General features: G+C 38.1%; 5 protein-coding genes and 1 long non-coding RNA gene across 7 annotated transcripts; 4 read left to right on the forward strand and 2 right to left on the reverse strand.

Moving 5' to 3' along the window:
* The first annotated feature begins 144 nt into the window (after positions 1-144).
* Positions 145-1,082, forward strand: LOC110848260. Its single transcript, XR_002547736.2, has 2 exons — positions 145-317; positions 512-1,082. It is a non-coding gene; the product is annotated as an uncharacterized LOC110848260 (long non-coding RNA).
* Positions 855-4,392, reverse strand: LOC110849157 (vitamin K-dependent protein C). 2 transcript variants are annotated; one of them, XM_035851448.1, is made up of 10 exons: positions 4,079-4,392; positions 3,773-3,889; positions 3,020-3,188; positions 2,804-2,940; positions 2,572-2,715; positions 2,332-2,488; positions 2,009-2,260; positions 1,703-1,941; positions 1,374-1,636; positions 855-1,301 (listed from the first exon to the last, which is right to left on the reverse strand). In XM_035851448.1, the coding sequence occupies exons 2-10, from the start codon at positions 3,834-3,836 to the stop codon at positions 1,113-1,115; spliced, it is 1,614 nt and encodes a 537-aa protein (XP_035707341.1). In that variant the 5' UTR covers positions 3,837-3,889; positions 4,079-4,392; the 3' UTR covers positions 855-1,112. The 2 variants fall into 2 exon arrangements, with proteins under 2 accessions (XP_035707341.1, XP_021952224.2); XM_022096532.2 differs by lacking the exon at positions 4,079-4,392 and having other exon boundaries at positions 3,773-4,017.
* A 408-nt stretch (positions 4,393-4,800) lies between these two features.
* Positions 4,801-6,791, forward strand: LOC110848256 (facilitated trehalose transporter Tret1-2 homolog). The gene is made up of 3 exons (XM_022095426.2): positions 4,801-5,139; positions 5,207-5,416; positions 5,485-6,791. Exons 1-3 carry the CDS (start codon positions 4,866-4,868, stop codon positions 6,693-6,695), a joined length of 1,695 nt encoding a protein of 564 aa, XP_021951118.1. The 5' UTR covers positions 4,801-4,865; the 3' UTR covers positions 6,696-6,791.
* Positions 6,792-10,379: 3,588 nt separating this feature from the next.
* On the reverse strand, positions 10,380-15,062 carry LOC110849158 (proton channel OtopLc). The gene is made up of 13 exons (XM_022096533.2): positions 14,251-15,062; positions 13,619-13,783; positions 13,427-13,541; positions 13,242-13,338; positions 12,728-13,165; positions 12,447-12,662; positions 11,949-12,364; positions 11,801-11,875; positions 11,483-11,722; positions 11,279-11,387; positions 11,104-11,211; positions 10,808-11,009; positions 10,380-10,718 (listed from the first exon to the last, which is right to left on the reverse strand). Exons 1-13 carry the CDS (start codon positions 14,415-14,417, stop codon positions 10,649-10,651), a joined length of 2,418 nt encoding a protein of 805 aa, XP_021952225.1. The 5' UTR covers positions 14,418-15,062; the 3' UTR covers positions 10,380-10,648.
* Positions 15,063-19,212: 4,150 nt separating this feature from the next.
* On the forward strand, positions 19,213-20,733 carry LOC110849159 (voltage-dependent anion-selective channel protein 2). Its single transcript, XM_022096534.2, has 6 exons — positions 19,213-19,324; positions 19,441-19,628; positions 19,705-19,829; positions 19,895-20,060; positions 20,139-20,398; positions 20,480-20,733. Exons 2-6 carry the CDS (start codon positions 19,466-19,468, stop codon positions 20,609-20,611), a joined length of 846 nt encoding a protein of 281 aa, XP_021952226.1. The 5' UTR covers positions 19,213-19,324; positions 19,441-19,465; the 3' UTR covers positions 20,612-20,733.
* Positions 20,734-20,975: 242 nt separating this feature from the next.
* On the forward strand, positions 20,976-21,625 carry LOC118435468. The gene is made up of 2 exons (XM_035851584.1): positions 20,976-21,378; positions 21,439-21,625. Exons 1-2 carry the CDS (start codon positions 21,021-21,023, stop codon positions 21,462-21,464), a joined length of 384 nt encoding a protein of 127 aa, XP_035707477.1. The 5' UTR covers positions 20,976-21,020; the 3' UTR covers positions 21,465-21,625.
* Positions 21,626-21,660: the final 35 nt, after the last annotated feature.

Genomic DNA, 21,660 nt, shown 5'->3' on the forward strand with positions numbered 1-21,660 from the left:
CATATGCATGTACGATCTGTAGGGATGATATGCATGGTTTGCCAGTGTCACCCCAACCCCAATGTCAGGATTATGTTTCTTAATTAAGTATCAATTAGAATCTCCGCCCCTTCAATTGGAAACCATTTAAATTGGCGTTGCCTGCACTTACGGGTTGAGTTGGCCTGTGACTTTCACAGGACCAACATCCACCACTCGTATCGTTTCGTTATTTTATATTTTTTTAATTTGTTTTTTTTTTGCGTTTTGTTCGACACATTTTGTTGGTTTGTTGGAAGTTAGCCAGTGAATTCAATAGTTGAGAAGTTTTGAACAAGGTAATAATTTTTAAATTTTACATCTTTTTATGTAAGAGTATCAAGGAAATAATTTAAATTTACTGTTTAAGCGTTCAAATATTTAAGCTAAAAGCAGGGTTGTATGTAGATTGATGTACATTTTTGTACTAGTTTGTAAGCAGTTTGACTGATTTGTGAAGTTCTAATAGATTTTTGTATTTTGTTTAATCCAGGCAAAGACCAATTCCCTGAAAACCGAAATATCTGAGGATGAGACAACCGAGTCCCAACATTTCAGCCGCAGTCTCACCGCAGTCTCATCAAAATACATCCAAGCAGATTTCCTGGACTTCAAACCAAAGTTATGGTATCATTTTTTTAATTGAATTGTTTTTCCGATAACAGTAAAAAATACAAAAATATACAAAAAAAGAAACCTAGATTTACGTAGAAATTAGATTCCACTTATGAAATCCGATAAGAGAAATTTTTCTATTCATAGTACATGTTATCCAAATCGTAAAACTTTTAGCTGCTTTGAACATAAAATTAATCCAATAATAGTTAAGACACAAATGTAATAGAATTCTCTTTATTGCAAAATACGAAACATTCCAGCGTGCAAGACAATCATTAACAATTGGGAACAATTATGCCTTATTAATTATATGGAACTATAAAGTGCCCATTGTTTGTATATATTGTCACACATTAAATTTAACTCACATGTAATAAGTACCACAATTTACTGTCAAAAACAATTTGCTACTATTTAAAATAAAATTTTCCTCTCTTCCACTCAAACTCTGAATAAATTGTTATGCAAGCATTTGCTTAAACCGACATTGCCAAATCAATCCAATCTCGATAAAATGACACCGATTGGAAAAAGTCGACAAACACGTTATCATGTTCTCGTTTGCTTTCCAGCCCGTCCAATCCATAGCTCACGATTCCAATCTGAACTGGCAGAGGTGGATCATGAGTCTTGTCAAACACAATTATACTTCCTCCACTGTCACCCTGAAATTAATCGCATAATCAAACACAGTAACCCTTAAATTATGTAAAATAAAATTGTAAATGCAATCTTACACTTCCAACTAATTTTGAGATTGAATCATTTTTCGAACTTGTACAAAATACGGACTCATAAGCGTTGTAATATTTGGGATACGACGCCATCAAACTTTTTGACGCTGCCCATCCTTTTTCTAGGAAAGCGTCACAGTAAGTTTTATTTTCGACAAACATTTTACCCGTGGATTGCAGAATCGTTGGCAGAGATGCTCCTTTCGCTGTCAAATTCGTGAGACCCCATCCACTGGATTTGGCTTGTTGACCGTAATACACCTTGTCTAGCATGACCAACGTTGGGTTAGGAAAAAACGCACTTTTTTAAAAAATTAATAAGTAATACTTACTCCGTTTTGAGAGTGCGATTGGTTTTATGTAATCATTAAACTTGATTTTTTCTTTGAGTTTTAAAATGACAACGTCATGCATGAGAATAATGTCGTCGTACCCGTAGTGGAAAATGATCTTGTCGATAGAATAGTTTTGCGACTTTCTTCCATACTTGACCAAATCGTCCTCGCACAAGTCGGTCTCCCCAAGGAAGACTTTGACGTGGTCGAGTCGTTTAAATCCGTACAGTTTTGTCCTATAAAATGAAAAACAGTGGATCATGGACTTTGATAATAAATTGAACTTTAGCAGAAATTGATTACATTCCGTGAAAGCAATGTGCCGCACAAAGGACATGCTTATTCGAAATGATTGAAGCCCCGCAGAAATGGCGTCCCTCCATAGAGCACCCTTCTTTCTCCTGATTAAACTTGTCTGTGTTATTGATAGTTTTTGATGCCATTTTGAGGAAGGAATCTGGATAGAAAGTGCGAATACTGGCTTGCCAAGGGACATCGGTAATATTTGTGTCCTCGCCGTTGACTATGAAAGGTTCAGCAATAGGGTCCATCTCTCTGGAAGGGATTAAAGTGTATTAATTTTGTACTTGTTTGTTAAAATTACAGGAATTGTATGTTTAATTTACTCATCCTCAGAGTTGTCAGAAAATATGGGTGCGTGTCTTTTCGTATGAAACCTTGAACGGTGATTACTTCTGCTTTCACTTTGTCTAACTTCCGGTTGTGGTTGTATATCGGCATAATTGATGTTGGGACTTGGATATAACTCATTTTCCATATTTTCTGAAAATTCATAATTTAAACCTTGAATAAAATCTGTATCACTACACTTTCTGCATATATTACTTGAGGTTTGCAATTCATACCCATTTCTGTTTCAGAATTTTTAGACGTTGCTGAACGTTTAATAAGACTAACACTAATCCTCCATTTGTATCGAAATCCTGACATCAGAGCCAAAATGTTGACGACTTTAAGAAATGCTGTATTTTTCGTCTTATCGATGACGGCTACAAGAAATTTAAAAGTTTGTGTTCATATTTAGGCGTATTAATTGTTACGGATATGCATATGCAAATACAATTATTTTGTACATACCAACATAACCCGTCAAGTTTCCACACCAAGCTGGGGGTTGCCAATATTTGAATCCTCTAATGAAAATCATATCCGTCTCGCACGGGGAATGCCTGGCGAAACCGGGTCCTTCCATATAAGCATCTTCAAAGTTCAACCTAATTAAGTTCAGAAATACGAATTGCATCCAAATTTCCAGTCTCAGAGACGAATAAGTAAATACATAAATATACTCACTGTATGCCGTCATATCCTTTATTTGAGACGTTTGATATGTCAAATTGAAAATTACAATTCAAATCCCCGGAACTAAAGTCTGGATAATCCGGCGACTGGAAAACGGCAGAAGGTGAAGAAGACGATCCAACCCGGACGGTTCCACAACTTCCCGTATTCTTTGCAGTGACTGTTCATCAATAAATAAACCGTAGTAACGTTAGAAGTAGCTCACCCTGTCATGATGATTAGACAGAACTTTGCACCGAAGGTGCGGAATAAGCCGGCAAACTAGATCATAAATCGTATATATTCTTGCACCCATGGTGCAACAAAAACGGCTAGCCGTTGCACCATTACTGCAGCATTAGCGACCATCCGGGATACATAATTTTGAAAACTTTGTCAAAATTGTATGACCATTTCTCCCGGATATTTTGCACTATTGGTGCGTTTTGCATCCCCTCTCCCAATTATTTCGCATCATTTTTTGTTACCGATTGTTAGATATCAACGGTCCTATCAATTTATTAAAAAATTGATTCGGTTTGTTCAATACCAATGGTGCGCCTAACGTATTCAATAATGGTCTAGGGGATTTTTAAATAGCATCAATTGATGCAAAAAACTCGTTAACAGACGGACAGACAGACGGACAGACAGACAGACGGACAAGAGGAATTCAATAGCTCTCATGCTACGCAGGGTGAGCTAATAATGATAAGTTCAGGACGTATGTTAAATCGTGTTTTACATCAAAGCTAAATTACTTACAATCACAACACGGTAATTCGTTGGCACAATAACCGACTATTTTACCCCTCTTGGTCGTACACATTGTCGCGTTATCTACACACTTTCCTGGACAAGTTTTCCCATGAACGGAATAAACTGAAAGAAACACAAGTAAAATGACCGTTTTTAGAAACATTTTTTAGAAAATTATCTGAATATCACACCAGTCCTGTACTTAAAACATGACTAACAATTTTGAGGTCAGTGCGATTTGCATGTGCAATATGTCACTGAAATCAATGTCAAATCTTTATTTATTAAAATCCGAACAATAAAATAACCAACCGTGATCACACAATTTTTAGTAATTCCACTCCCCAATTCCAGTTAGTGAACAAGAATTTGTTTCATGGACAGTTCTACATCTAAATTAAATGAAATCCATATTATATTTACGAATAGACGAGATCACGGAATTTTATTCATCTTCACTACAATGCTTAAATTATTAAATTGGTCACGTCATTTTTTCCACATGCAGCTCACAAACCCTCAACCAAAACAAATTACGAAACAAATATTTAAAAAATAATATGTGCATATTTATTATTAGATTTATTAATCACAAGTTTGATCTTAATGAACTCAACGTGTTACTAATTAAGTAATTAATTAATTCATGAGCAGTCATTAATCCAAATTTTCCATAGGTGAGGGATACCTGAGATATGTAAGATATGTATAAATTAATGATATTTAAAATCTTCCAGCCTCCGAATCAATCACTCACGACGATATTGAGTGATTGGCTAGAATTGAAATAAACATGGTGTTATTAACACCCAAGTTGATTACATTATGACCCACGCATTACTACACCTCATTAAAATCTATCCAGAACTTCACAGCGAAAACGATGTCTTTTGACTGGCTCATGAATTCCTTCTACGCCTATTTTTCCCATTACCATGTCTCATGTCCATTTAGCATTAGAGTGCCAATAGCCACGAGGAGAACTATGTATCAACATGCCAAAAAAGATAATATATAAATAGTCTACACATGCTTTTTCATAACTTCATTAGTCCCGACGATTCGAAACAATTGAGTTAACGATCTTTTCCACTTAAACATGGAACTTGAGAATAAAGATAAATACAAGCTAAAAAATGTTTCTGACGCCAAAAAAGAATCTTCGTTTTCATTTATGGAACTTTACGCCACATTTGTGGCCGCGTTTTCATTTTTGTGCATCGGTCTACTCAGGGCTTACACGTCGCCAGCCATTGCTTCCATGAAAAATGATCCAGATATCTTTAACACAACGACAATTTCGGAGAAAGAAGTAATTTCCTGGACGGCATCGTCTCCTCCGTTGGCGTCCTTCATTGGAACAGTAATTTCAGGTAATTTTCAGAATAAGAATCCTTACGAGGTCAACACTTTTATGTCAACCATGTTACTTTCATTCAGGACCTTTTCTCCAATTTTGTGGGCGTCAGAAGACAATCTTTCTCCTCACTTTGCCCCTAATTACTGGTTGGGCTCTTATCGGGTTCGCCCAAAATGTGTGGATGCTATTGTTGGGTAGAATTCTGACGGGACTTGCGGCAGGGATATCAACGGCTGGGGCTCAACTGTATGTGTCAGAGTGCGTCAGGCCGGAAGTTCGTGGGACACTAGGTTTGGTTTGATTTGATATCTTTAATTATGAATTATTTACAGTACTGTTGTTTATTCTGAACATTCAGGATTTTTACCCTCGATGATGCTGGCACTTGGAATGCTGCTTGGCTTTGCAGCGTCAACAATTAACGTGGAATGGCGAGAACTTGCCCTCATAATGTCTTCATTTCCGATCGTTCTACTCGTCATGTCTCTCACGGTACCAGAATCCCCGCCTTGGTTGATAATGAGAGGAGATATTGTACAAGCGACTGTCAACTTGACGAAATTTCGAGGTCCCACGGTCGAGAAGGAGGAAATCGCAGACGAAGTCGAAGCTCTAAGAGACGCCGTAAATAAGGAAAACCGAAATCGGAGAGCTTCTCGTATGAGCATTGTTTCTGTGACTTCCGCAGCAGTGGTCAGTTTTGGGAAAAAAGTTTCAAATTTCATCACCCTGTTGAAAAAACGGCAAATCTGGCTCCCAGCTTTTATAGCAGTGGCTCTCATGATGTTTCAACAATTAATTGGGGCAAACTTTGTTATCTACTTTCTCTCCATAATCTTGACTGATGCGGAGCCAAGGATTCTAAAAACCATGAAAATTCTGGGAACACAAACCAATTTAACGCTACAACAACTCGGCGATGGTAATGACCTTGACGAGAAATCGTACCACGTGCTAAATCACAACGTTGGATCAGTTATCGTCGCAACTGTACAATTTTTAGCATTTTTTCTATCACTGCCATTAATTGATCGATTAGGGCGGAAAATCCTGCTCATCATCTCAGCAAATCTGATGGCCTTATCATTGGGAATATTTGGACTGTACTTTTATTGCAATGCTTATGCTGCTCCCTTGTCGTCGAATGGAGTAGAAGGTGCTGATTCTCTTGGAAATATTGTAATTATGACCTATTCATGGCTCCCACTTACCTGTCTCTCCGTCTTCATCGCGTCGTACTCCGTTGGGTTTGGACCTGTTCCGTTTATCATCATGTCGGAAATATTTCCAGCCCAGGCTCGCAGTTATTTGTGCTCATTGACCTCGTTTGCGAACCATTTTTTCCTCTTTGTGGTTATCAAGCTGTACCCCACGATGACGGAGAGCATTGGTAGTCACGGAACATTTTTCGTCTGTGCAGCGATATCCATGCTGTCCATGTTGCTGGTGATATTCGTGCTTCCAGAAACGAAAGGGAAAACATTGACCGAGATAGAAGGTGCGTTTACGAAAGAATCGAAACCTTTATTGCTAGACCGGAGAGATAGTTATGCTGTGGGATTGCCGTAATTTACTTTAAGTTGTTAATTGCTGTGCATGTATTTCCTGATCACTCCCTGTATAGCGAGACAATGTAAATAAATCACCAACATGTATGTATTAATACACCGTCTTGCACGTGAGATTGCAATTATTGTTCATTTTTTGACACATCATAATTAGCTCGAGACAAGATCTCTGATGGAAAGTTTCACTTATCTGCATAGTTCTGGTGCATAAGTCATATCTCATTTTTTTGCTAATGATCACACCTCCGCCTCCACCCAGCGATGCGATGTCATGAGGTCCATTACGAGTTGATAATCTTTCCACGAGATCACGAGGATCACATTTAACAAAGAGGAAGGGCAAGCAAATAATATGTGCTCTAATCGATGCTAACTCATATGTAGGAAGAGCCATATGTATAACATTTTCGATTACAATTATTATTGCTGTAACGAAATTTGATCATGTGCAGGTATGTGTGTATCGTAAATACGGGCTTCTTGTCTTATGTATGTATGTATTTTACTTATTCGTGCATCTGAATATTCATGTATCTGAGAATTCGGTACAATATGTGAACCACTTCCATTCTGATCGTTGTTCGGTTCGTTGATTTTACTAATTTGTCGACTACTTTATTTGATACAAGACAAGGATAAAAACTATTGGAGCAAGTATAGCACGGTTAAGCATGAACCACGTGTTCAATAAAATCATGGTACATAGTGTATTTAAGTGATCAGGGTGCAATTAAAAGGACACAAAAAAATTTATTGGGTGGGTCGCCGCCTTGGACAAGCTTTGTCGTTGGATTTATATGCTCTGCAACAATGCATTCAAGTATTCACTACAATTTTTTTTACATACCACATTTATGCGTGATTAAATCGGCAATAAGATCTAAAATAATTTTTTTTTCAAGTTCCCCTGGTCCAAGAACTTAAATTGATTTGTTTGAGTTATGACACAATTTTGTGGTCGTCATTATTTTGGGGTCACACAAGGTACCAACAATTTTTGACGGTCCATTCTGGGTATTAATTTTATACCAAAATCAAAAAATTTTTGGGCCTTGAAATTATGCAAAATCGGTTATAAACTTTTCACGCTTAGAGTCTCAAGCGCCGTACATGCGTCTGAGCAAAGACGCACTGATAATTTACATAGAATGACATACCTGCCATTCTGAATATTCACTTCAAGAATAAATACATCTTGAAAACTCTTGGAATTGCATTCATCGAGTTCATTTTTTCATACATCATTTCACCCACGAGTACTACGAGTGACGCGATGTGACCAATTATCAGGGTAAAATACGCCGTTAAAGTGTCCTGTAGTCCCAAACTTTCCGTCAGCCTTTTCCCAGGCCCACTTTCTCTCATTTGTTTGCACTGTAGCGTCGTTTTGAGGAGAAAGTGGCTTACATGCCGATAAATAAAGCCACGCTGTTTCAGCTGCATAATTCTGTCATGCAAAATGACAAAAAAGTATGAGACATTTTTTTAGCATATGTAATTTAAATCAAAATTCTATACTTTGATTACTTATATGCGAATATTTTGGCGAATGGAGACCCTTTCTTTACCGTCATCCCGCCCGGTTGTAACGTACTTGTGAACGGAATTGAGTAGATTTTATCACAAAGTTGTTCACTTTTAATTCCTTGTTCCATGCATTCCAGGTGGAAGAGGTGTGTATACGAGATAAATGCCATCGGACTGTCGATTATTCTCCCTACTCCTTCAGCCACTGAGAGAAAGTCGAGTCGTCTCAATTTCGATAAGTGTGGCTGTGGGGGAAGGGCCTAAATCATTATAATTAAAAAGTTAAATGTTAATTAGTTAATTAAAATTAGTTTAAGACAAGAAAATTGTAATGAAATAGTGACAGATATTTACATCTATCGACGCTTTTATCGTCGAACTGTCTCCACTCGCCGCAACTGGAAGCTCGCTGGAGAGAAAGTCTGCCAAATTGTTGATGGGAACTTTGTGCAGGGATAAAACTGACACAATAGCGGCGGTGTAAGCAATATGCAAAATGAGTGCACAGACTGACGCAACAAAACTTATGATTTTGGAAGACATCGCTTTCGGAGATTGGTACCATCCTTGCTGACAGACGAGAGCAACGACCCAAATGACAAGTTCGCCGGAAGTTAAGTACTCATCATCCGCATCGGGGTCGGCCTGTTCAATTTCGTATTTCCGCTGAATCCTCCCAAAGATGAACATGAAGCTTAAAGTGATAAGCCAAATGGTGATGAGAGATGACCACATGTCCCAGCGGAAGGGAGCGAGGTACATATCCCGCAAGGTGTGTTGGGATGGTTGATGTAGAAATATTTGCAATCTGTAAATTTATTTATGATGTATTTACACTAATTAAGTACGTATCTTTCGCATTCTCACCCATTCGAATAAGTTGGGGGAAGGTACTGCAAATTTTCTGCTCTTATGGGTAGCATAACCGTCTGACCAATAAATATATCCGCGATGCCATCTTGTAAAGCAGTGAAAGTTTTTCCATCCAGAGATCCGTTAAGGTGCTTGAACCAGTCGCCTAAAATATGGTGGCCCCTAAAAATAAATGGACATTAATTACATAATGACACTTGACAAATTTGTATTCAATTTTTTTTAAATCAACCTGAAATTCAGCGACTCCCTTAAATCTTCAAAAATTTGGAAGGACGTTCCACTCACAAATTGTGTACTTCCATTCGGATAAGTTTTCCAACTTACTTCATACAATGTCTTCAAATCTTCCTACATTTCATGCATAATTTTAGAACATTTGATTTACATGAATGCAAAACTCTTACCGGAGCAATTGCGACAACTTTCTCCCCTTGGAAATTTTCTCGTCTTCCTACCCCTCGAGAAAAGTCATCCATCTTGACTTCTCGCATAATTGGCAGACTTGTTGCCTTCACAGAATACATTTCCCAAGGAGGACACTTATTCGTGGCCACGTGACCATTTTGGAAGGTGATGAAAATATTGGAGTCAATTGGTGCGTAAACGGACTTTTTATTTTTGACGGTGCTTTCACTCTTGAGAAAGTTCTTGGCTCGTGTAGAACAACTTTGATTAATTGGTTGAGATGAGGGTTCGATCCACTGAATAAAATAGAAGGGACTCCATTCATTTGCTGGGTGGTCAATCTGATCGTATTTATATCAGGTTTTGCACTTATTAACAGCTATCCAAAAACATATTACGCAAAGTATGTGTGCAATTTACCTGTTGTAATGCTTTCCAAAAGGCAACTTCATCTTGTGGGTAGATAAAAATGCAAACCTGATTATCTGACACGTTAAACTCGAAAACTTCTGTGGTGACATTAAGTGTTAACTCAGCACTGGTGAAAGTCGTGCCGATCAAGATCTTATTATATATCCCGTTACAATCCTGAATTTTAAACCGAGTTCTTTCCAATGAGGCAAATACGGCTAAAATGTTGATAAAAGTGGCAAATATGCAGAAAATACTTTTATTCGATTTAACAAACAGGATCATTTTCTTAATGATTTGCACAAATTTTTGAATGCTTTATGTAATATTTATATGCAAACCAAAAATTTTTTCTTCTTGGTAGGTCGCTATTTTCCGGATGCATAAAAAATGCCAGACTCGCGAAAGAAAGTGAAAGGTGTAATCGGAAAAGTACGCAGGTGGTTTTAACAAGCAATCCAAGTCATTCATTTTTTCGCTGAATTGGTCAAATTCAATGCAACTTTATCACTGTCAGTCAATTTTGTATGTAGTTATTATTCAGTAACATCATTATTACATACATGGCAAAAGCAATGCATTTATTATTTCACCACGCACAAGGGAACACGAGTCGATGAATGTCGTTACCTACATAAATTCGAAGACGTGCATACATAATTCTTGATTTTTGCAATATACAGTTTACACCCCCGCAGTCAACCGTTTCTTGTTATTTTTCGTAGTGCCGTGCTTCTAGTGGTGCTGTGTTTTCACTTTGTATGCTTTCTTCCAGATCTCACAAAGGCAAACGGTGCTGTGAAACCTGAGATATTTTTATAATTGAGAATAATTATAGGCAACTTGGATTCAAGAATTGCAAATAAAATAAACATTGATAAATCTATGGCTTGCCTGTAAAAGATGGCCAAAGGCATTGAGATCCGTGTGATTATCGTCCACGCCCAAACCCCGTAGAAATGTAAAAGGTATGGATGAGAGTTCCCTCTGCTTTTTTCCAAAGCGTTGATAAGCCACATGGCCAAGTTGCTAACGAGGAGAAACGTTATTATCTCTCTGCCTGGCTTTATCCTCCTTTGTTCTGCAGTCGCGGCCACTATTCGGCAATAAAAAATGAAGAAATACAAATCCATACAATTGGCCAATTTCGCAAAAACGTCGTTATAAAATATGCAGTTAAACGTACGCACCTCGTTTGGACGCATCCAATATGAACAAAGTTTGGAGAGATAGCTGAATCAGACAAATTATCGGGATAAAGAGAACCAATCCGTCATTGTCGATGACAGTGAGATGCCCTGAAAAACGCGTTTCGTTCCATTAACTATTCATCACCACGTTAAATGAGCTATACTACGCTTTTACCTCCAATTATGCAAAAAACGTTGAAAACAAATGAGCCACATTGCGCCACAATGAGTAGAATGTTGTCAAGCTCCAAGTTTTTACCAGAAACGTAACGTAATTGACGGAACTGTGGACCAATTAAAAAAGCCGATTAATAAAATCTCAAGAGCTACTATCAACTATACATACTCATCATTTATAAAAAATATATGCAATACATACCCGACAAATTCCAAGCAAGACGGCCAAAGTTGACAGTGAGTATAGAATCACTTCGGTAACATTGATTATGAACGTGGCCTGTTCCATGTGGTCATCATGCTTCATGAAGACAAAGTTAAGAATGAGGCTCATGATTGTCACGACAAGGAAGAATATTCCGAGAAAAAATCCTTTATTTGATCCCGCACAATCGACCGTGTAATGATGAGGAGATCGCACTTCGCCTTTCGCAGGGATGAACTTTAAACCCGACAAATGTACAAATTTATTTACCAATCCTGAAAATTAATACATAAATCATTGCGAATTCACTCTTACAATTAAAGATTCCGTGGTCATGGACCGCTTCATTGAGATTGCAGCCACCCTTCGTTGCGCCATGCTTCTCCACATCTGCATTGGTTTAAGATTTATTTAATTCAAGAATTAATTAAGTCAATGGAGAAAGTCCTGCTTATTTAATTACCACATAGCAAACCGCCGCACAGATGAGTGAATACTCAATCGTGCAAGGAAAAAGAAACGGCGACGCAGAATCGACCAGAGAACCGATAATGTTCACACGCCCACAATCGTACATTGAGTGGGGTCCCTTAAGTCCTCTGGGAACTCGGTGAAGAACATGTTCCGTAACGTTGGATGCCAAGGAGTCCTCCGTCACGTGACCAGCAGCACCACTTTCCCAGTCTTCTGATACTCCATCCTCATACAAACCTCGGCTCGGATTTTGTGTGATTCCGAACAAATTTCCCAGCGGTTTGAGGTAATCTTGATTGATGCCATGTTTCAAGGTGATTGTTCGATTCTCGGGGTCGTAAAAGTGTACAATTTCATGTTTTGTTTCTTGAATTAGAACATTCAGCCAGACACATAGGTTGGTTCCTAAATGGAAATTATGATTATCATTTTGTTCAATTGATATGCATGTATGACTTAATTAAATAATGTCTATTGTGTAACTTGCCTATGAGATGCATAAGACCGAATTGCTTCGCTAGGCTTACTTTCGATACGGCCATTCTAGAGTTGAGGAAAATGAAATACATTTGCATAAAGGTGAAAATCATCCGGACGCAGGGTGTGACTGCAACCATGTAGTTGTGACATTTCGTGTCAGCTTCGAGCTCAAAGTATTGTCCGAATTCTAATCCACTGTAAATCATGCTCCCAATCCCGAAGGCTGGAAAGTAAATTTTATAAAAAATTGTAGCAGTTGACCAATGTGCAAAACTTGCATGGACATACCAACTGCCCCAATTCTGAGGTAAAAGTTGCCAAAATGTATCCTCTGTCCTCCCGAAGTGGGATCAAATTTCTCATCCAGTATGGAATCAGTTTCGGACAAGTGGTGATCCCTCCTTCCTTGGGGTTGGATTTGAATCGTGTGGTGGGCGAGGTGGTGTTGGCGAGGATGGTGTTTGGGGCTAGCGTGCTGCTGATAGTGGGAAGTTATGTGATGCATTGAGCCGGTACTGCTGCTCGAGGGGGGCAAAGGTGTGAGCATGTCGTGACCTTCAGCCTCATCCGAGTTGGAGGGACCTTCTTCTTCATCAGAGATGTCTGACCCCGACTGGCGAGCGTCCCCTTGACCACCGAGTTCGGGATCCCTCTTCACCAAGTCTGGAGATGGTTTTGAGGAGGGGAGTTGGTGCTGGTGTAGTCTTGTCTTCAGAGAGGTGACACCTAAGCTCGAAAGGTTGGAAGAGGTTCGAGATTATGATTTTCTGTACAATAATTTTTATTTAACGTGTGCAGTTACCTTTGTGAATTTCACGAGAGGCTTTCTCTTGAATTACGTTGGCGAAAATCCACGACATGAAGAGTATCGAAACGAAATACAGGTAAAGATAGAATCCCTTTAGGAAAACATTCGATTATTTTATTCAAGTTTTCAACTATAACGTAACTGCATCATATGTGCGTAGGTGCTAAATATGTACGTACGTCGTAATAGGATTGCGGTATGTAACTTGAAATGACTTCTGCGAGTGGAAAACCACACCCCATAACGACCAAAAGTTTAGCGTAGAGTGCCGATACGACAGACCCCATGCTGGCACTGCAGATAAGGGCATCACCACGTTTTAATGAAATCTACATAGTCAAATCTTGGAGTATTAATTACTGCTTGCTTACTTTCCCTGCTGTCTCGCCGTTTCCGGATCGATTTCAGGTCTCCGTTTCTTTTTATTATTTTTCTGACCTGTGGAATCATTCTCATCGTCATCGCCATCTTCAACGTCTGGCGCAAAGGTTGTAGCTTTTCTTGAACTTGGAAATATAGGTCCACCTCCAGCCCATCTGAAATTATAGCACTGATTGATGTACAAAGTCCAAAGTTCATATTTAGTCTACAGATTCATTCAGAAATTATTACGTTTGTTCTCAGAATTGCTAATCAACATTACAATATTTTACACATGTACGAGAGAATGAGCTTTTTACACATTTTATCAACCAAACCACGAGTTTGCAGCTTAATTACGATGAACGTTACACATTGCAATGCATGTGAAGAACGGTTATAATTCGACAGAATATTCACCTCATTAAGCCAATAGAATACATAATCAATGGCATTTCACAATATGTGCATGTATGCATTATTACACAGATTTTAGTGCAAGTATGACATTGAAAATGCTCATTTTCTTAATGGCGTGGTCAGTTTTGCTTGTGCAATTTTATGCAATAATGCATATTACCTACGAGATAATATTGATGCGTATGTGGAATGCAGCAGAGAAACGAAACATTTAATTACTCACCCAGGAAGAGAGCCAGACCTAATTCGGCTAATTATTTTCGCCGCAGAATTTCGCCTTCCCTGTGAAAGCATTTGTTGCAATTGGTGCGACCATTGGCTTGGGCGTCTGCTGCTGCCCGGCGTCGCAGCACCACTTCCACCAGCACTACCACCAGGATTGACACTCATTATTGTTACTCGTACTCGCGAAAATTGTCAAAAAAATGTACTTTTTTATTATTATTGTCAGTCTAATCTAAACCGAAAACAACGCACGGCACCTTTTCCTTCACTATATGTCAAACCAAACTAACTGCGTTTCACTACAAAACACTAAACAAATAATAAATAATTAATGTCACAACAGATTCGTCTCTGCAAAGCTGGGATATATTTTCCGCTCGAGATACAGATCCACTCTTTAAATTAAGTAGATTAAGTATGCTAATAATCAGCAATAATAATCACGACCATCTTAATTCTATCTTGTTGAATCAAATCAACTGACATTGCAAACCAGACGCGATTAAATGGTTGGATAAAACTGTAATTTATTTATATTTTTAGATTTTAAATGTCACACCAGAACAGCATTTAATCAACAACAGTCACGTTTCAGGCACATACCAGTTCTTCAAAGCAGTGCAAATGTTATTTAGTATTATTAAGAGTACATAAAGCTTTAAGGATAGACTTTTTTGTATAATACGACAAGGGCAATATTAATTCGTATCTGCATTACGTAAAAAATGGCGATAACAAATTGAAGGAATCATAGAATGAGATAAAGTCACTGCGCAAGAGATCACTTTTATAGTTGAGGACTCCGTCTCCTACCAGGTCCAAAGTTTGAGTGGCATTTAACAAGTGCTTACTGTTAACTATATAATATTCATATTTACCAAGTTGTGCTGACCGGTCAGACAAAATAAATTTGCAATTAGACGACGAGCATAATGGAACAAAGCACACGTATCTGTGCACAAACGTATAGAAATCTATTGCAATTCTTAGTATAGTCTCCACTTTATGAGGAATTGTATCTGGAGTGAATTCAGAATTGAAATCGATATTGTCACTATTGAAAAGAAGATGAATTACATATTTATGAAATTAGGTGGTCACGATTCTGTACAACCTGGAGAAATTTAACTTTAACGTATGCATGTATAACAGTTTCTTCTAAAGAGATGATAATGCGAGTACTTAAAATGCCAATTCATCCGTAATTGGCACCTTTGTGAATTTAAAATTTCGCAAAGCATATGATCATTAGTTTCGAGTATACATAAGCGATTTGTAAGTCTAATAAGAATTAAGTTTGATTTATTTATTTATTTATTAACCAATACATACGTTTTGCATCATGTGAATTGTCCATGAGACTGGCACGTGTTAACGCCAAATGAAATGCGACTTTGATTTTATTTTCGATTTGTTATTCTGTTATTATCTATGTGCATTTTACTTGTGAGAAGACATTTTATATTAATTTTTTCAATCCTCTGCTGTGATCTGTTATATAATGAAACATTGTTATTCTGATAAAGGGTCATGTTTAGCATATGTGCATAGATTAATATTAAGATTAATATGCAACCTTACGTAAATAATTAATGGGAAATTTGAAAAATTTGAGTAATGAAATTTCTATTTCTTCATTGATTTTTGTTGCAAAATATGCAAATTTATTCAGTCCACAGCAAATGAAGACGTCAAAGGACAGGGCGTTTTATTCGTGTGAACCAATCATTGCTTAAAAGTGGCTTGTTTTTTTCATTAAAACGTGATTGTCTAGTAAATGCAATCATCATCTTTGAACAAATTACTTGAATTTGAGATTCGTGAAGAGTCAATAAGAGACTTTTAAGTATTTAATCAAATCAACTGACAATTTAGTTTAAGAATTTTGAACAGGATTTATTACTGTTTGCTGCACACATGTAAAATCAACACTTCACAGTTATGCATGTTGGCATCAATTATCGTAAAAACGAGAAATAACCAGATATCACTGGATCAATTTATTTTTAGAGACTTGTCTGGCTAATAACGTCATCTGGTAGGTTTCCCATCAACAAAATAATAATTGTTTTCTTGATTTATATTTTGTTTACCAAAACGCTAGAATCCATCACATTTAACCGGATTCATCAGCAAGGGATACAATTGAGATTTATGCAAAAATTGCAATTTTATGAGCAGTTGCTTAGAATTAGCACATTGAAAAGAAACAGGATAAAGAATAATGGACAGAATTTAAATCTAGTTAATTGATGAGAATCACTTACGCCATCCCTGATTCATATGCAGTTTAATAACAATTTGCACTGGTTTTAAATTGGTTAATAGCCTTTGTGATAGATTTATGGCCAATTAGGAACTAATAAATAATCCCTTCGCCAAAATTATTCGCAAATTTTACTTCTGTGGCGACTTTGACTGTTCCAAAAATAACTCATCCTTAACCCTTAATAGACAATTTTTATTTAAAAATAATTGTTTTGTCCTTGTTCTTGGTCTTATCATGAAAATTATTGCAATGCAAGTACAAAAGTTCTACAAATATGGCAGAAAGTGACAAAACTAGGCCAAAAATTAAAATTAGGAACGCCGTTTCCACCCTCGAATCTAACGATAACGCGACAGCTTCATCATTCTCAACCGTACTTTTAACATCGTCCTTACGTTCGTCATAATATTGAAACAATTGCTTCGTATTGGCTGCATAATTGGCAAACAAGTTTTCCCAAAAGTGATAAATTCCTGAACTCAACATTACCGACAATCTCCAAGCTAGCAGGTTGTCATTTGATGCCTGGGTTCTAAAACTGTAGGAAACCCCTTCAAACTTGTCTTTGCCCTTGACAAATTTCATGTGCCGAGGGTACCGTGAATTTGCGTAGATTAAAATGCTATCAATATTTTGGACTAGATCGACATAAGCTATTTTATGGCAATCTTTTTTTGTCATGTTGCTAAAAAATTGAGAAGGGTATCGATATGAGAGAGGTTTCAACAATTTCGCATTCGATATACCGTCCTCGTTATTTTGAAGAAAGAATGAATTGACGAATTTGGAAATCTGGGCCAATTTTGATGATTCTTTATTATTAGTCAGACTGGGTGACAACTCTCTAAATTTCTCCTCTTGCCAGTGAAGGTAGTAAAGTAGTAAAAGTATTTTAGTTTCCAACCTCCAAAACTCAATATTATTCTCATACTCGTCCCTAATATCGCGAGAAATATTATTCGGATTTAGAAAATACCACAATTGTTCTTTAGTATCTTTCGCTATTGGTGAAAAGATTTCCCATCCGATCAGATTTTCGATGAATTTGGTGTCCATTTCTGGCTCGAATGGCTTGATGAGGTCGGAAGTGAAAATTCCTACGTACGCGTTGGAAAGTATTAAACTGACAATTGCCCAAAAGACGATGATAAGTTGCGGAGTTTTCCAATCTGCACTTTTCCTTCTAGCAATTTTTGGTTGAATATCCAGCTCCAACAGGAAACAGGAGAAAGTCAGCAATATATTAAACACAGATTTTTTTGGGCGGCTTGTTCTCATCGTGGCGAGAAGAAACATGGCAGAAGTTGCCAAAAGGCTGATAAGCACACTCAACCAAACATGGAAAGAAAATGGTTTGATGTAAAAATCATAACTTGATTTCCAGTTAACGTCGCACGTTATAAAGTTAAAATATTCCTTCTCCATTAGTGTGTCAGACGTAAACATAAAGTTATCGACAAATTCTGCGTAAAAAGTGGTGCGGTACTGTGGAGTCGTAAATCCTGAATGTATTTCCGGTAATAACCTAGGAGTAGGATACAGACTGGTTTTATTCTCGTCCAATTCTTGCACTTCGTCCCTGAGCAGATAAATTGGGAGAAATTCGAAAAATGATGACTTGCTGAGAGTTTTTATATAAAAAGTTCTATGCGTGTCACCAATTGATGGGATCCGTTTGACCTTCAATTCGTCCATAATATTCCCCAAATCTTGAACAGAGCTGTCTTGCTTGTAAGATTTCCAAAAATATTTTTCCAGAGATAAATCGTGTTTTAATATAGAAAACAACACGCTATCAAGATGATTGATTGGTATTGGCTCTACATCTCTTGGTTGGTGAAGGTCGCACCCAAAATGACAAATGTAATGAATTGTTTGAATTGTTAATTTCACCATTTGATTTGCATGATCTTCAAATTTTTGAAGAACCACGATAAACGGATTTATGTCAATATTTGACCACAAATAGGAACCCACCCCCAAGTGCTTTCTCCAAACTGGCATCACCACATCCACCAGAAATACTAAATGGTACGATGGAAAAGTCTGATAGTTTGATTTCGGAAACAGATTGGGCTTTACGCCAAAAAAATGAGATAAATAAGTATTTGTAATTAATTGGGGTGGAGGAGGTATAGAATTTTCGCTATTTTGCGATGTGTTCAAAAAATGAGCGTTATCACGGCGTTCCCCCATTTCGAAATGCGCCTGAATAGTTTCATGCTCAAAGTAAAGATACGTCAGGCAATACCATCCCTTTCGAAGGGGGCGGTGCTTCCATACCACGCCTCGAAATTTGATAACTCTGGTCACCGAGGTCAGCAAGAGGATGACTGGTAAAAGTAGTTCGGGTGTAAAATGTGGCAAATCTTTTCCGATTACGAGGATTGTGCAATTGGAAAATGTTTCTAGTATAAAGTTTAGATTGAAAACGTTATTGTTCGGAGTGACCCCTTTGATCTCAAACTCTGATGCCATAGCTTTTACAGGTCCGAATATGATATAGAATAAATATCCGTTCGATAAGGGGTTATCATTTATTTTATTTTATGCAAGCCTCAATTTGGCGAATCCATGCAACAATATTTGCACGAGACGTGACATAGCGTCCTCTTGACAACTTCTTTCAACTTTCAAGTGCGACATCCGCAAATACCGAGGAAAATTGAAATAATAAATTCAAGAGTTTTCCAGCCGATCAATATTCGACCCCACCCATCATCACCAATAAACCCAACACAGTCTAAATTCTTGCGACGCCTGACGACGCCTTACGCGGTTGAGTTTTGTAACTTTAGGAAAGGTAAATAAAAATATGTGTGACGACAAAATGGCACATACATTATTGACCAGTGTCTGTCGCCACTCGATGTATTGCGACATTTATCCCACACTTTAAACAATCTTAAAAATTAATAGGATAAAAAGAAAATTGTTAATCGTCATGTCCCAACCCACGTACGAAGACTTGGGTAAAGCCTGTAAAGATTTCTTCAACAAGGGATACCACCTCAACATCTTCAAGCTCACTGCCAAAAAACCCAGGGCCTACTTAGACATCGACACCACAATTACGTGCACGCATAAATTCGAAGATCAAACTTCTGGTATGTCCAAAACTATCTACATATGGGCAAATTTAGTCTAAAAATGCTTAAAATTCTGGAAATTCGTCAATTTCAGTGTGCGAGTATGAGAACAAGTACCAGTACCCACAATGGGGAATCACGACGTCCGCAAAAATCGACACCACGAACCTTCTCTCATGGAAGGTGGACATTTGCGATAAGATTGCAAGGGGGTTAAAGGTGAGTTTTCGATTTAAAAAAAAACACGACACTTGCCTACATTTTTGCGTTGTTTATATTTCAAGTTATCCGTGGATGGTCAATTCAACTTGGATTCTGCTGCTAAACTTGCCAAAGTTAACGCTACGTACAAGGTGGACCAAGCAACTATGGACTTGGGATTTCAAGGAGGTGACGAGTCCAACCTTCTCGTGAATGGATCCGTGGTCGGTGGGTACAAGGGATTTTTAGGTGATTAATATATGTACAATTACGAAATATACTGCAATCAATAAGTCAGTGATTTAAGCAATATAATCGGATGCTCAGGTGGCTATCAGTTCTCGGTCGATACCAATGATCGCACAATGAAGAAGAACAATGTCGCCTTCGGCTATTGTGGTAACGGTTGGAACATTCACGCCAACATGGACAACGCTGAGACCATTTCGTCCATTGTCCACTACCGAATGAAGAACAATATGGAGGTCGCTTTGAATGGGAGTTATACTTCCGGTGACGATTCCAAAACTCGGTACGGACTCGGGTTTAAGTATTTGGCTAATCCGTGCACCGCATTCAAGGCGAAGGTAATTAATTAATAGAACAATTTGAAACCAGACAATTACAAATATTACATGAAAATTGGAATGTTCCATACAATTTTGCAGATTGACAACACAAAAACCGTCACTTTGGGTTGTGAAATGAAGGTGACCGACGCCGCTTGTCTCACCCTGTGTGCCGAATGTGATGGTAGCAATGCTGGAAAAGTCGGATGTGCTCTGGAATTTGGACAATGACGATTGAATTGGCGTTCGTAATATGTAATAGCGATGGAATTATTTTTGTACAAGGTAGTTTGCATGCTCGCTGTGGCGTTATTTTGTAAATCAAAATTCAAAGTGGTACAACTAGACTATACGGAAAGAAATCGTTTGGAATAAAACAGTAAGAAAGCCATACACAAAATCAAAATTGTAATTTTTGCAGTAAATCATTTGGCGAAAGTCAGTTGGGCGAAATGCTGCAAAATCAAAACCACAAGTATTGTAAAAAGTGGTTGCTTGGAGAGGACAGATTCCATATGAATTGCCCCCAATAGTTATCTCACACATTTAAACGTATCATTTTGGTTAATGTGTACCAACTACCGTCTAAATTTTAGTAGCATGCAAAATTTCACGTAAACCCCATCCCATGAGATGAGCTATGGGTACCGATGGTGTGGCTGGTGTTGCAACTTACGACCCTGTTTATGTCGTCAGTGTCACCTTTGCGAGGAGTGTTGTCGATGTTGTCTCGCACCACTGCCGACCTACTGCCCCCTGCCCTGCCTCCCCCCGCTCCCCTCGCTCGGTCAGGCTCCACCTCCCTGCAGAATCGTCCGAGAACAAGTCCTCGTCCCCGTCCCATTTCCGGTCTATCGTCCCATCCCATTTTGTTATCCGCCGCAAGAGGAAACTACTTGTTCTTGGCCAAGTTACGGGTCATATTCGTCGTCCTGTGACCCTGGGTCATGCAGTCCTTTCGCTGAAGAGGGCAAACCGAAATATCCGAGGGGAAAAAGGTAGTTGTATGATATTGAATATTGAGTTCCATTCATGTCTTATTTGAATTGACTTTACAGGATATTTAAATGCAACCAAGGTCTAGTTCCTGGGTATAAAGGTCACATTCCTGGCTTTAGGATGCACGGCGCAGCAAGAACATTTGGCCAAGCGACGAGGGACACGTGTTGCATCATGTCGAAATGGAACGACGTTTCTCCTGAACTTCCATGTAGAATATTTGAGCAGTAAAAAATTGTTATAAAACAACGCCAATTGTAAATAAATATGCATAATTAGAT

The sequence above is a fragment of the Folsomia candida genome, unplaced genomic scaffold, assembly GCF_002217175.1.
Source record: "Folsomia candida strain VU population unplaced genomic scaffold, ASM221717v1 Fcan01_Sc004, whole genome shotgun sequence".
NCBI lineage: Eukaryota > Metazoa > Arthropoda > Collembola > Entomobryomorpha > Isotomidae > Folsomia > Folsomia candida.